Below are 13,950 nucleotides of genomic sequence, written 5' to 3'. Positions count from 1 at the left end.
TACATAATGTCCAATCTAAGACCTGTTTTGGGTAAAGGCTTAGCAAATGAAGCATTGGGTTGTTCTTCCTCAGAATCTTTTTGCTATCCAAATACTCCATGTTACCAAACTGTACATTTTAACAACTTTTGCCCTGAATAGTTGCTTGCGCTATTCCAAGTAGAACATAGAAAATCTAAATCTGGGGCAAAACATGGAGCAAAGTTTTATTAACATAGGAATTGTCAGATCTCTATGCCTTTAAGGCTGTCAGTCTGTAACATGCTTCATCATTTCTGTGATGTGACCTTTAGTGGATTTTCTAGGACATTAACTTTGCTCTGTTGTTGGTAGCAACATTCAGAGCTGAAAAGTCATCTAATTCAAAAGGTGAAAAACATTTCCCTTTTACCCAGTCCAGCTGGTCTCCTCAAACTCCAGACACTTAATTAGCAGCTAATAACCCTGATCAGTGTAATAAATATTAAAATGTCTGAAGGAGAGAGGTTTAGGGCAAGGAGCAATGGAAAATGTTGAGAAATGATGTCAGAGGAACCGGGACCAGGGATTGGAGTGGAGATACCCGAGGAGAGACTATAAAAACCTCATAGTCAACACCAGGAACAAGCAAAGAGAGGGAAAACTTGAACTTGCAAAATTCAAGGAACTTTTGTGTGGTTCGTTTCAGGCTTCTGAAGAAAGGTAGGAGAGGATAATTGCATGTCAGAAACTGGTGTTTAATGTGATTTGCTGCTGTTGTTTTTTTTTCACGAAAGCTTAGGTCTGCTTTATAGTAGCATAAGGTATGTATACTGAAACAGCCACTGTAAATACCAAATATTTCCAAGGTACTGTGAAGAAGAAAATAAATAGTCAGGGGCACTGCCTTGAATTATCTGAATACAAGTATGCCAGCAGCAGGAATATTTTTATGCAGCTGGAACTTAAAATGTATTAGTGATCAGCACCCTCTCTTTAAAGCCTATATATACTGTTACATTTAAAACTGTAACTGTTGGGGGTTATTTTTAGGACCTGTACATGCTAAAATGAGTGCATGTTGCTAGACAATGAATTTCACTTCCTACAGCTGAATTAAACCTGGCTATTTAAGTGTCAGATAAAAAAAATAATTTGGTTAAACAAGAATCTGAAGGAGAATACAAATAAGTGAGGAGTACAACATCAAATTTTCTGAAAATCAACAAGTACTTAATGTACGATAATGTCTCATTTGGAAAGTCCCATCTTATCAAGAAATTACATAATTCATTATACTCGCTGCAAATCTTATACTGATTGCAAAATCTTTTTAGAATTAATTGGAACTGATTGTAGTTATGCAAGAAAACACATGTGAGACTATCATGAAGACAATTAGTGATGAAAACAGAAATGTTCATCTGAGGTGAGACAGGGGAACTACTGAGCAATATTTTTAAAAATTTCCAAGTAGTAAGATTCAGACTTTGAGTTCATTTAAAATATCTAAATCTTTTATAGTCACATTTTCTTGAGAAAAATGGCATCATCCTTTAACTGAAATACAGATAAGAATTCTTGAAATGGTTTCTTAGGTTTTGGATTTTGCAATCTGGTAAATGTAAAGTGTATATAGCACATATGCTATCAATAACAAAGTTTAACTTCAGATACAGTGCCACCATATTACTGGAGCACATGTGATAACGGGTGTTTGTTTTTATAAAGAACAGAAAATGCTGATGTACATGTTCCGACTCTAAAGTGCAAAGCACACCACTAAATTTATGAGCCAAGAGGAGTATATCAATTTGCACATTATAAAAATCATAGTTTATATTGGATGGGTATGTGATTTATTGTTACTTCCACAAACAGAGCTTTGTTGAAAGCAAATAGAGATATGCATCGTATTCTTCCAGGTTGTCATAACTTTGGTTTCACAGTAATTCTGGCTGGGGACGGAGCAAAAGCAGAGAAACGCAAGAACTGATGGGAGCATTCTATCATTCACTTAATTAAAGAGTCTGTACATTGCACGATACATATATTTGTCATTTCCATGAGTTTGGGTTTATTAAATTAGAAGGGAAAGATATAATTTTGTGAGATGATTGATTATATTTTATAATAAATTGTACTGCATTTTCTATCTGTCCTGTTTTTTATAACTCATACAAGCTTATCAGAGAGCTGGTTTCTTGCTAGACCTTCCACCCTGTTCCAGAGCTTGCCGTTGATACATTCAGCTGTTCAGTGATGTAACTGAGTTAATTAGTACTATTAGTAATTACACAAATAGAACTGGTTATGTACGGATCCTGCATAGGAACAAACTGAAGGACTGGTATGTGTCTGTCCCTGGCTTATGAGAATCTTAAAAGGACACCACATTGTCAGAATTGGAATCAAGCAAAACCTCCTATGCACAGACTTGCAAGACATCTGCCTTTTCAAAAATAAAAGCTTAGTTTGATGCCACATTTCACTTAGAAGAGCTGAAAAGATGCTCTTTAAAATCTCGCTTTTCGAAAATACTCATTTTAAAAGTTACATAGTGAGACTTCTGTATCATTCTGTCTTATAAATATTCCTGCCTGATAAAGGTTTTTCAGTAAATCTTTTTTGTGTCATAGCTATTCTAACAATTCTAGTTTCAAATGATATACATCCACTGTGTAATTATTTCTGTTCTGCTTCATATACTGTACAATCTCATGCTTTAGCAGCTTTAAATTTTAGCTTACAATGGACTGCTGAAATATTACGTAAACTCTGCCAAACATAAACTGACATAAAGTGATTTCAAACAATCATATTAAAAGTGCAGAAACCAAAATGACAGCTGTATTTTGAACATTTACAGTATAAAGAAATCAACAGTGAAGAGTTAATGTGAGCTACTTTGCTTTTTAATGTATTGATTTCCAAGTGGTTAGGTAGTATGGTGACTCAGTGGTTAGCATTGCCTCACAGAGCTGGGATCCTGGGTTTAATTCCAGACTTGGGGTGCCGTCTGTGTGGAGTTTGTGTATTCTCCTGCGTGTTTGTGTGGGTTTCCTCCAGGTTCTCCGGTTTCCTCCCACAATCCATAAACATACTGGTAGGTTAATTGGCTTTTGAAAAAACTGGCCCTGGTATGAGAGTATCTGTATGTTTGTCTGTGTCTGCCCAGTGATGGACTGGTGTCCCGTCCAGGTTGTATCCTGCCTCGTATCCATTGCTACCCTGTACTGGATAAACAGGTTAGAAAATGGATGGGTGAATGGATTTCCAAATGGATTTAGCTCTCTGCTTTTTTTGCGGATTGTCTTAAGAAGGTCTGCTGCAAGAACCATCCACTTAATGAGTAAATGGTCTCCTCTCTTGTTTAAATGAATGAATAATAAGGAGTGTTTGCTCTGTTCCAGATGCTGGGCTGCAGGTGCATTTTATTACCCTGCCTCTTCGCAGTGACTCTTCTCCATTGGAGCAAAGGGATTTTACAGCTAGCAGAGGGGGCACCAGAGGTAAGAATTACTTTGGTGCCATTTGGTCATGGAATTTCACACTTCAGATTCACTGCCCATGATTTGAATTAAGGAAAACTAACCCACAATTCATCTGCCAATTAAAATGATTTTCTTAAACAAATAATACCATGTTACTGATATGGTGGAAGTTTATCATTGGTCATTATGGGTCCTCAGCTGAGTTCAATACAGTTTTCTTTCGCCAAGATCATCTGTATTTGTATTATTATAAAGCAATTTATTTTTTTCATTATTTAATAATAAATGGAAGTTCTTAATTGAAATTCAAAAGGAATAGTGACAACCAAGCAACTTTTTTTCAGCTGTACAAAATCATAATTATTCCCGACATCTTTCCTCATTAGCTATATGTATAATATGCAAACTCCTCTTATTCAAATTTAGTCTAATGTATCCCTCCTTCACCACACCTGCACCCTTGCAGTTACCACTTGATATTCTCTGCATGGGTGTCCCAACCTTGTCTTCTTGTGGCCAAGGAGATGTCCCTGACTAGGTGGATTAAGTTGAATCTCCCAAAACCAAATTACACAAGCTACTGAACACATCTAATTCTTGAGTGTTGTTTTGTATCTCATTAATACATTTTACTATATTATTTGACTGTTTCCTTGGAAGTGCAGTAGTGTGAAGTTTGAGTTTCTTAGAGTGGCAAGTATTACATAGAAGGTATGATAATTTATAATATAATATGGTGCAATTATGTCTAATTTCTGTGAGAATAACCCAGTTTACTTTCCTCTGACACTCAATGGCAGCAAAAGGGTGGAGAGTGCTAAATTCAAACAGAACACCTCCCACAGGATTTATTATAAGAGAGTTATATTTAGATCTAGCATGACTAATAAAATGGAGTTAACAACAGATATTCTATATATATTTCCATTATGCCAGAAATCATTTTTAGCGCCTGCAAGTTCCACTCAGCATTTGATATTCCTTGAAAACTGCTCTCAAACCATCATTGCAGTAAACCAGACATGTTGTGTTGCAGGAAAATATATTTGTGCATAAAGGGATGGCCAATTTATTGATGCTGTGTTATTTAAATATTTCTTTCTGCCTTAACATCTAGGTCACACGGGAAGCACACATAGATATTAGAGATATTGCTGAATATAACAGAAAACAGCTTTCTTTTTGTTTCCACTATGAGTTTACTACTGAGTGCTTTTTAATTGACTTTTGCAATACATATGGCAATTATAGCAATTAAGAACTGTGAGAAATACAGTAGTTTCTTGGGTGGCCCTAGAGCACACTAAAACCTGTGGTCAGATAGTAGGCTTGACTTATTATATTGAGTTCTATTGGCAGCTGTACAAAAAACAATCACAGCTTGACAGTGCTTGCTTTGGAGGATGTATGTATGCAGTATCTGCTTTCCTTAGTCTGGTACAGAGGCTTCAACAGAGAATTATATCGTCTAATGACTTGCTATTTCAAATTAAGGGGGATAAAAGGGGAAAGAGAACAGGTGCTACCAAGTTTTGTTGTTCTGTTTTTTTAAGCACTTGGAGTCATTGCTAGTCATTCTTATTTGGTGTAGCTTTCATACAGTATAATTCTGACCTTCGTGTGAGTCTGTGGGACTAAAGACCTCCATAATGAAACTGGCTGTAAGCCAGTTCAAATTCACCATTATTCCTTCGTTAATATATGTCTTTATTCGGGGGAAGGGGGGGCACTGTTATTCTTGGCTATGTTTCCTCAGACATTTAAACCAGTAGGAAAACTTTGACTTCCATAATGCTATTATTCAGTACAAGCGTGTAATTGCATGCTGTCATCAGCTTATGTGACTGAGTTAAAAATAAACATTGTCACTTTCCTTGTAGGAGGTTAGAAAATGCAGCATTAATTTCTAAAGAAAAATAAATGACCAGAAATAGAACAGTGCCTCCTGCTTAGTAAGACATCTTTCATGTGATTCGAGTTAGCTAATGAAGAGATTAAAAATAAAGCATCAAATTAAACATGTGAAATCTGAAACACAAACAAGAGACCTTTGTATGTCACTGTGGTCTGGATGAAAATTGAGCTCATAAAGAGTAACATCTATTTCTATGACTCAAAGTATTTGCGTTTGGCATGGTGGCGCACTGATTAGCATCACTACCTCTGTCACGCCCTCTGCAGCCAGAGGGCGCTCCTCCTCTGTCCTGTCCCTAGTTTCCTGCCTGGTGTCCTTCCGGTCCCTCTCTTTCCCTTGGGCTATATATTTCCGGGTCTTGCACTCTGCCCTTGCTCAGCATTGACATTCGGATGTCCTGAGACCCGCCTAGCACCAGGTTGCCCCACGTCCGCTGCCTGAGGGCATAGGTCTCTATACGGCACTCCTGAACTCTTTGCACGAACCCGGGCCTTTTTCCCGTTCTGCTGCTACACATACTGTATGAGTCTTTTTCCGCTCTCCTGCTCTCCACGGTTAGTCCCTTTGGACGTCCGTGACAGATTGCTGAGCCACTTACTGACCCTGCGAGCGGCGCTTTTTGTCTTGCCGCAGTTTTTTTTTTCTCTTGCTCTGGGCTATTTTTTTTAATTATTAGTCAGTTCCTCTATTCTAATCACTGGATATCACTCCGATCTTCCGTGCCTGTGAGCGAGTCCTGCACCTGGCTTTCCTCGGGTAGATCACTCCGATATCAGTGATTGAATGTTGAGCTGGCTCTTCCATTCTGATTGCTGGATATCACTCCGGGCATCCGTGTCTGTGAGCGGACTGCGGTCTGGCTTTCCTCGGGTTGTCCACTCCGATATCAGCATCAGCTTGGTGAGTTCTGCCGTTCCTCCATTCTTTTCGCTGGATATCACTCCGGGCATCCGTGTCTGTGAGCGGACTACGGTCTCGCTTTCCTCGGGTTGTCCACTCCGATATCAGTGTCAGCTCGGTGAATTCTGCTGTTCCTCCATTCTTTTCGTTGGATATCACTCCGGGCATCTGTGTCTGTGAGCGGACTTCGGTCTGGCTTTCCTCAGGTTGTCCACTCCGATATCAGCGTTAGAATGTGAACGTGCCTATTGCCCAGTCTGCAGTATTTTTCCCCCGGGTTTTTTCTTGTTTTTTGCCTTTTGTTTTGATTTTTTCTTCCTGGTTTGTCTTCCTGGTCTTTCCCAGGTTTTTGTCTGTTGTGTTTGAGCTTGTGTACTTTTTTGTTTTAAGTCTCCGGAGCTCTACTCGACCCCCCCTTCCTCTACCCAATAAAGGTTTTTACCCCGGAGGAGGGGGTAGCTCTCAGCCGTGGACTCCCGGAGGTTTCCTTTCAGTTAAATGAGGTTTTTCCTCCCCCCAGTGCTGTGCAGCTTATTTATTTGTATGGGCGTCAGGAGCCGCCCATGAAGGGGGGGGGTACTGTCACGCCCTCTGCAGCCAGAGGACGCTCCTTCTCTGTTAGTCCCTTTGGACGTCAGTGACACCTCACAGCCTTTGGGCCCTGGGTTAAATTCCTGGAGTGCTATATGCGTGGAGTTTGCATGTTGTCCCCATATTGACGTGGGTTTCCTTAAGGTGCTTTGGCCTGCATTGTAATGGGCTGGCATCCTCTCAAGGGTGTACCCTGGTTTGAGCCAGTTGCTTATCGAGACAGGCTCCAGCTGCCCTACAACCCAGTATTGAATAAGATTGCTAGAAAACCGATTGATGTTAGGATTAAGTATTTGTATTGCAATACAGATCGTTACTTCTACCTTGCTACTCAGCCATGTTGTTGAAGCCATCACCCTGTTTTCTTTCAAGAAACAGCTAGATGAAATCCTATGATCAAGTCACTACTATCAAACGGACTAGATGGTCTGAAAGGTCTCTTGTTTGTAACCTTTCTTAAGTTCTTATGTTCTAACATGATCTTGTCAGATCTCATTTAACTTAGGTCATGGGCTGGGCCTGGTCAGTACTGGGATGAGACACCTTTAAGGAACTGCTACAGTGAGAGGTGTTGGTGGATCAGAAATTGAAGCTCCAACATTTCTTAATCCCCATTAGAGTGTCCACGGCTGTAGAAGATGCCAATCTTCAAATGAGATGTTTAACCCAAGTCCTGACTACTTGGTCATTCAAGATTCCAGGGCACTGTTCATAAGAGCAGGGATGTCTCAGCTAAATTCTATGCTGGACTTGTAAAATATGATCACCTCTCCACCTGATCTGCTGTGCAATGGGGCTGTTGCTACAGAATGTCTACTGTGTGTCACTGCATTTCATTGGGAGATGAAGTGGGCCCGTTCTTGATATAAGAGAACTTTGGGATATTTTGAATGAAATATAATTATTATTATAAGACCACATAGATGATAAATGCCCTTAATTGTCTCTAATTACTGTAATTAAGAGGACTTTCATCTCTATAATTCTATTTTAAGCTATTGAGCTCAGAACAAGCGGTTCTTTATCAATTGACAATGACAAATCTGTCATTATCAAGGGGAACCTTTTCGTTATGGTTTCATTTGTAGCTTCAGTCAAGTCCATTGTTCCACAGTGCAATGGGAATCATACAGTATGTATGATTCTGTTATTAACTGGAATAACTTGCATACACAGCAACAGACAAATAAGAGAATAATTAATTATTTCCTAAGAATAATAAAAACAAAAGCACAAAAGCACTCTATAAAACCCATCATCCTTGTGTCTCCCAGTTTCTGGACTCTTCTTTGGTTGAAGCGGCAGACTCAAGGTCTCTCTCCAGTGATGAGAAGTCTTCCAATGACCTAGCAGCCAAACTCCTGCTTCTGGATGAGCTGGTCAACCTAGAAAATGATGTCATCGAAACCAAGAAGAAGAGGAGCTTCCCTGGGTTTGGATCTCCTCTCGACAGACTGTCTGTGAACAACATGGAACTGAAAGGCAAGCAAAGGTAAGCACCACACCATGTTGGACTGTGTGTTCCTACTGTAGAGAGTTTAATTAATCTCTCTAGCCCCTTCTCTGTCTTGTCTCTTTCTAACTCAGATCTATATTTCTATTTTTTACTTAGAGATTGTAGTTAGTCAGTGCAAAACCTTTACATCCAAATCCAATTTATGGAGGCGAAATACAGCTTCCATAATCTGCACTATGAACAACAGGTATTAAAAGAAGATAAAATATCAAACAATTAAGTAAAAAAAAAACTGAGAAGCAAAGGTTTCAGTCTAACATGATATTTCCTATTGCAGGATATATACAAACACGTGTTGACAGATGAAAACCATTGTAAATTTTGCAACCAATTCTTGTGTACTTATTAATTTTGCTTTGATCTGGTTAATGCGTATATAAATGTTACTGAGTTGATTCTGTTCAAGCACTTGAAAAAAAGCAAAAAAAAATGTTATTAAAAAGAGGAAATGATTAAACTATTGTAATGAACAGGAATTGTGAAGTGACAAAAAGAAACTTCCAAAGAATTGAGACAGTGCAGGAGAGTACAGGTACAATTCTCCCTCTGTTGTTGAACTCCTCCCTCAAACCTCCTTACTAGAGATCTGGCATCTGGCACAAGATCAGAAACTTACTTCAGTTAAATGGGAGCTGTCTTCCAGGAGAACTAAACCCTTACAGCTTACACCTCAAGGCAATCATTCTCCATAACATTAGGGGCAATAATGCAAAAATGACAGAATAGCCATGAGATTACTTAGCATCCAAAGCAGAACTGTAATAAAATAAATAAAAAATAAAAACTGTGCTATACAGTATCTGAAGTTTTTTGCTCCTCAACAAATTATATTTCCATATCAATAGTGGGATCGCATTCTAATTAATGATGCTTAAAAATATGATGAAAAACAAAATTCAAGTTTCATTAAATTAAAGTAATACAATATCATTTCATATTTAAATTCATTACACTATAAGAGCATGACACTTGAATGCTATTTTAAGTGTTAAGCCATACAATATATCATTACAGACATCCCTTAAATGAAAACAGTTAATTACATTAAATCATTGGAAACACATTGCCATTGACAGTGAAATGTATTTCTAAGCTGCATAAATAGAAAAATTATTTTTAAAACATAATTTCGGTAACTTTGTTGGAGTATAATCCACCATCTCCACTCATTTGTAGCCAAAAGAAGCAAAGGCAGTCATTTTTGTATGTGAAGTAACCTCTGAGAAGCAACATGATATTTCAGTTTTTAGCTTAAAAATACAGAAGCATGTCTAATCCTCTTAATATTAGGATAGAAATATTTGGGCTTCCCAGGTTTAGGCGAAATCTTATCTTTGTTATTTTAACCAAGCAGAACATTTTACAGAAGCTAACATAAATGTCAAGAACATCCAATTTGTTTTAAAATACATAGACAAAAGCATATAACTTCATCCTCCTAATAGACATTATCAAGAACAAGAATGAGCCTGTTTATTATTCTATTTCTATATTCTATAGATCCAATTATTCTAAAGATTAGTAAAAAAAACAATATATGTTATCTATCTATCTGTAAAATGGGAACACATCCCCCACTACATCCATCCATTTTCTAACTTTTTCATCCAGTTCCCATTTGCAAGGTAGTCAGAGCCTATCCCAGCAAGAAACAGCCTAGGGGCAGAATACACCCAGGATGAGACTCTAGTCCATCACAGGGCAGACAGCCACAAACACACATACATACTCACACCAGGGCCAATTTACCTACCAGTATGTCTTTGGACTGTGGGAGGATACCAGAGCACCTGGAGGAAACCCACACGAGTACAGGGTAAATATACAAACTCCACACAGAAATCATCCCAGCTCCAGAACTGAACCCAAGGCCCCAGCACTGCAAAGTAGCACTGCTAACCACTGCGCCACCTTGCTGCCTTCACCCACTCCCCTGAACTGTAAATCAGAACATACTTTGAAAGAAGTCATTATTACTCTTTCTGCTACAATTATGGAAGGGCTAAATATACAGTAACTCATTATTTCTCAATAGATTTACTCATTATTTTGCTGTTGTGTCCTTCATAAATAGGGTCATTTCCTGTACATAAAGTGCTTGGGGATCCTTTGGAATGAAAAGTGATGTGTAAGTGCAATTATAGGTTTCTTCAATGCTGAAAAGAGAAGAAAGGAAACACAAATGTGGGTGTTCTTTTGATTACAGGAAAGTGGTTGACCTTCCCAGGAGAAGACTTAATGTGCCAATAGACCGGATTGCGATGAATCGCATTCCCAACAGCAGGGGCTAACCTGGTATGATCTGACATACAGAACAGTGTTTGACACATACTCTGGTCCTCCAAATCTGTTTTTTTAGGGAATTCTGGTTTTCATTTAAACCAAATGAAAATTTGAAATAAGAATCTACTTAATTAGACATATTTGGAGCTCTGAAATGGTTGGAGATTTCAAACTACAAAAAAAAAACCTGAAAGGAACTAGAAATGTGCCGATTTATTCTTTTTGTTCCATTCTTTGACCTGAGGAAGGAGTCTTATTTCTACTCCTCAGGATTAGCCAGTGCACCTATCCAACATGTTGTTGGGAAATGTGGGGAAACTGAAGTATCTGGAGGAAGCCCTAACATGCGGGCTCCACACAGACTAGCACCAAAGGCTAAGGAAAAATGTCCCCACGTCACCCCCAGGAGATAGAAGCAAAAAGGATTAGCATAGTAATTAAAGCTGTCCAATAAATCTTAAATGAAATGAAAATCAGAAGACACAAGGTCCTGTGAAGGCTAAAGATGGGTAACTAAATTTTCCCTTAGCTGGACACCATTCAACCATCTTGTTACAATTAAGTAATACACAGTTTGCCTGCTGACGTCTTTGTACTGCACACAGAATAAGCACAATCACTATAAGGGAATTTTTAGTTGCAGGGTGTATTACTCTAGAGCAGCCAGATACTGAAGTGTGTGAATGGCTAGCAATGAGAAAACAATGTCACTGTATCTCATTGATTCTTCCTTTTTATATTTGCTTACAGGATGATAATACTCAAACATGATTTGAAGATGCATGGACAACGTTTTTCACCCTGAATCCACTGTAGTTATCAATGTGACATAGCATTTGCCACTGTCTTATATTATAGTTTACCAGGTGGAGTCTGGACCCGCAGTATACAGTATGGTGTATAGACAGCAAAGAATTTAGTAAAAGTAGGGAAACTATTGAGCTAAGTCTGCACATATGTACATATCATTATCACACTGTATTATGTATTTAAGCTAACACCATTTGCATGTACTTGTACGAAATCCCCCTTTTAAAGTACAATATCTGGTTCTGACAAAATTTAAAGACTAGAGAGAGATGCATGTATTTTATTCTAAAATATTATAGTATTTTCAACCCATTTAAGTGATACAGTTGCTGGTAATGACTGGCAAAAGAATCGGCCATTTTATTATTGGCTCTGCAACTTAATGTTGCACCAAGCCACTAGAATTGCATCGTGAAACTGGGCAAGGCACAAGTCTAGAGATGTAAGCTAGAAAATACAAAGAATAAACTGATTTCATTTAGTTTTTCTAAGAAAACTATCTGGATGTTTAATATTAGCTGATATGCCTTCCTAAATTGTATCAACAGTTGCTATAATGGACAGCATGCTTAATTTTAAACACACAAGTACACTTTGTTCTAAATAAAAATCTTTTAAGATTCTAAAATTTATATTTGGAGCCTCAAATTCAAGGGTTTCAATAAGACATTCTGTATACATTGAATTTGTACTTCATTTCAAAGCACTTATTCTACAGATCACTGTGGCCTGGTGTATTTGAAAATATGTACTGTATATTAATCATTTGTAAATGCGGGGAAAAAAACATGGAAAGCAAGCTCTCTATGAACAAAAGGCTGTGCTTAAAAAGTCCAAAAGTCATACCCTAACAGTAGAAAAAGTAAACACTTTTTTCTAAATAAGTAACTTTAAAAAAAACTAATTCTCCATAAATAGACAGGCATTCTTTTAAACAGAAATAAAAGGCTGAATGAAAGGTAGCAGTAGTCCATACTCAAACCTAGAGGCTCATCAGGCCAGTGGTTGGATGGGAATGAGACAGTGAGCCTTCCCCAGACTGAAGTGATCAGGCTGAAGTTCCTTGCTCAAAGTACAACAGCAGAATGGTAGAGTTCTTGTAAATCACTGCTGCCCTTGCTCTCAAAAACCCTATATTGAACTCCTACAATACTACTGTATGTAGGATCCTTAAATGGCTAATTTTATTGTTACTGGCCACCCAGTTTGTACTGAGAACTGAAATGCTGTTTATATAAAGGATTATTTTGCAGTATGTTTATAACACTGAGCAGCATTACTTTTAATTTCTTTTTGTAGTACACTGTTGCAGGTGATCTGTAGTTGTTAAATGTTTTCCCATTGCCTTTTTAAAGATGAACTGTAACACAAAGTCTTTCAACTCGTACCACATTGACCATGGCTTTTCTGCAAAGTGAAGGCATTTGTTTTTCTTTGCTAACTGTATTAGATGTACAGAGGGTGATTTAATTTGGGGGATGGAATGAGCAGTGAAATTATCCATTAATATAAATAAAGTGTGTAACTGTTGGCAAGTTTTTTTGTTTTCTTTTCATATGAACAGTTCTAATTCTCTGTACAGCAACACCCTGAGGTGTAAAAATTGTGTGCTTGTCATTTTCCTACTGGAAAACAATATAGGGGAGAAAAGCTTTAAAGATTTGGTTAAGATTATAATCATATTGTATGGACATTTCTAATGAAGACAATTTTAAGATTATTAAAAATATGTATTTGTGGGTGACATGGTGGCACAGTGGTTAGCATTTCTCCCTTGCAACATTGGGGCCCTGGGTTTAATTCCCGACCTGGAGTGCTATCTGCTTGGAGGTTGTATGCTCTCATCATGTTCATATGAGTTTCCCCCCTCAGACTAAAGACATCCTGGTAGGATCATTGACTTCTGTAAAACTTGCCCTGGTGTGAGTGTCTGTATGTATGTATGTGCCCTGCGGTGGACTGTCATCCTGTTCAGGGTGTATCCTGCCTTGCGCCTAATGCTTCCTGGGATAGGCTCCAGGCCACCGTGACCATGAACTAAATAAGCAGTTGAAAGTGATGTGATGACGTTATGTATTTGTGTTATGAATCCAGGAAGAAGATCCTGGATAGTGCTTTGTACTTATTAGAAAACATTAAATCCATAGTTGAACCTAGTGTCTCTTCAGAGTAGAGCTAATTTTGGTTTCTATAGCAGAAAACAGACTGAGTGTTCATGACAGCTCCCTGAATGGGGAACAGGAGGCTTGTTACCTTCAGGAACAATGGTTACCATTTATACTATATTGTTGAGTGGATTGGACCAATCTGGGTAAGGTAATGCAGTGTAAGCACTGAACACAGAACACTGCAGCTAAAAGCACAGGGACCGAACTACCAAACAAACTGAAGAGAAATTGGAAAGTAGCTGCATAGTTCTGTGTTCACCCAGTCTGCAAATATATCTCCCTCCAAATCAAGAGGGAGTATATACAAAGTTACCA

At 38.2% G+C, this 13,950-nt stretch overlaps 1 protein-coding gene across 1 annotated transcript; it reads left to right on the top strand.

The window, feature by feature from the left end:
* Positions 1-321: 321 nt before the first annotated feature.
* On the top strand, positions 322-12,995 carry ostn (osteocrin). The gene is made up of 5 exons (XM_088913453.1): positions 322-681; positions 3,372-3,470; positions 8,133-8,350; positions 10,581-10,669; positions 11,408-12,995. Exons 2-4 carry the CDS (start codon positions 3,372-3,374, stop codon positions 10,663-10,665), a joined length of 402 nt encoding a protein of 133 aa, XP_088769579.1. The 5' UTR covers positions 322-681; the 3' UTR covers positions 10,666-10,669; positions 11,408-12,995.
* The last annotated feature ends 955 nt before the right edge of the window (positions 12,996-13,950 follow it).

This window comes from Atractosteus spatula, chromosome 4 (genome assembly GCF_055471065.1).
Source record: "Atractosteus spatula isolate fAtrSpa1 chromosome 4, fAtrSpa1.hap1, whole genome shotgun sequence".
Lineage (NCBI taxonomy): Eukaryota > Metazoa > Chordata > Actinopteri > Semionotiformes > Lepisosteidae > Atractosteus > Atractosteus spatula.
Note: the sequence above shows the minus strand (reverse complement) of the source record. Positions and strands in the feature narration are given on the sequence as shown.

Coding starts and splice junctions, on each gene's coding strand:
- ostn (XM_088913453.1), top strand. CDS start 3,372: ATGCTGGGCTGCAGGTGCATTTTATTACCCTGCCTCTTCGCAGTGACT. Junction 3,471..8,132: donor TAGCAGAGGGGGCACCAGAG/GTAAGAATTACT, acceptor TGTGTCTCCCAG/TTTCTGGACTCTTCTTTGGT. Junction 8,351..10,580: donor GAACTGAAAGGCAAGCAAAG/GTAAGCACCACA, acceptor TTTTGATTACAG/GAAAGTGGTTGACCTTCCCA.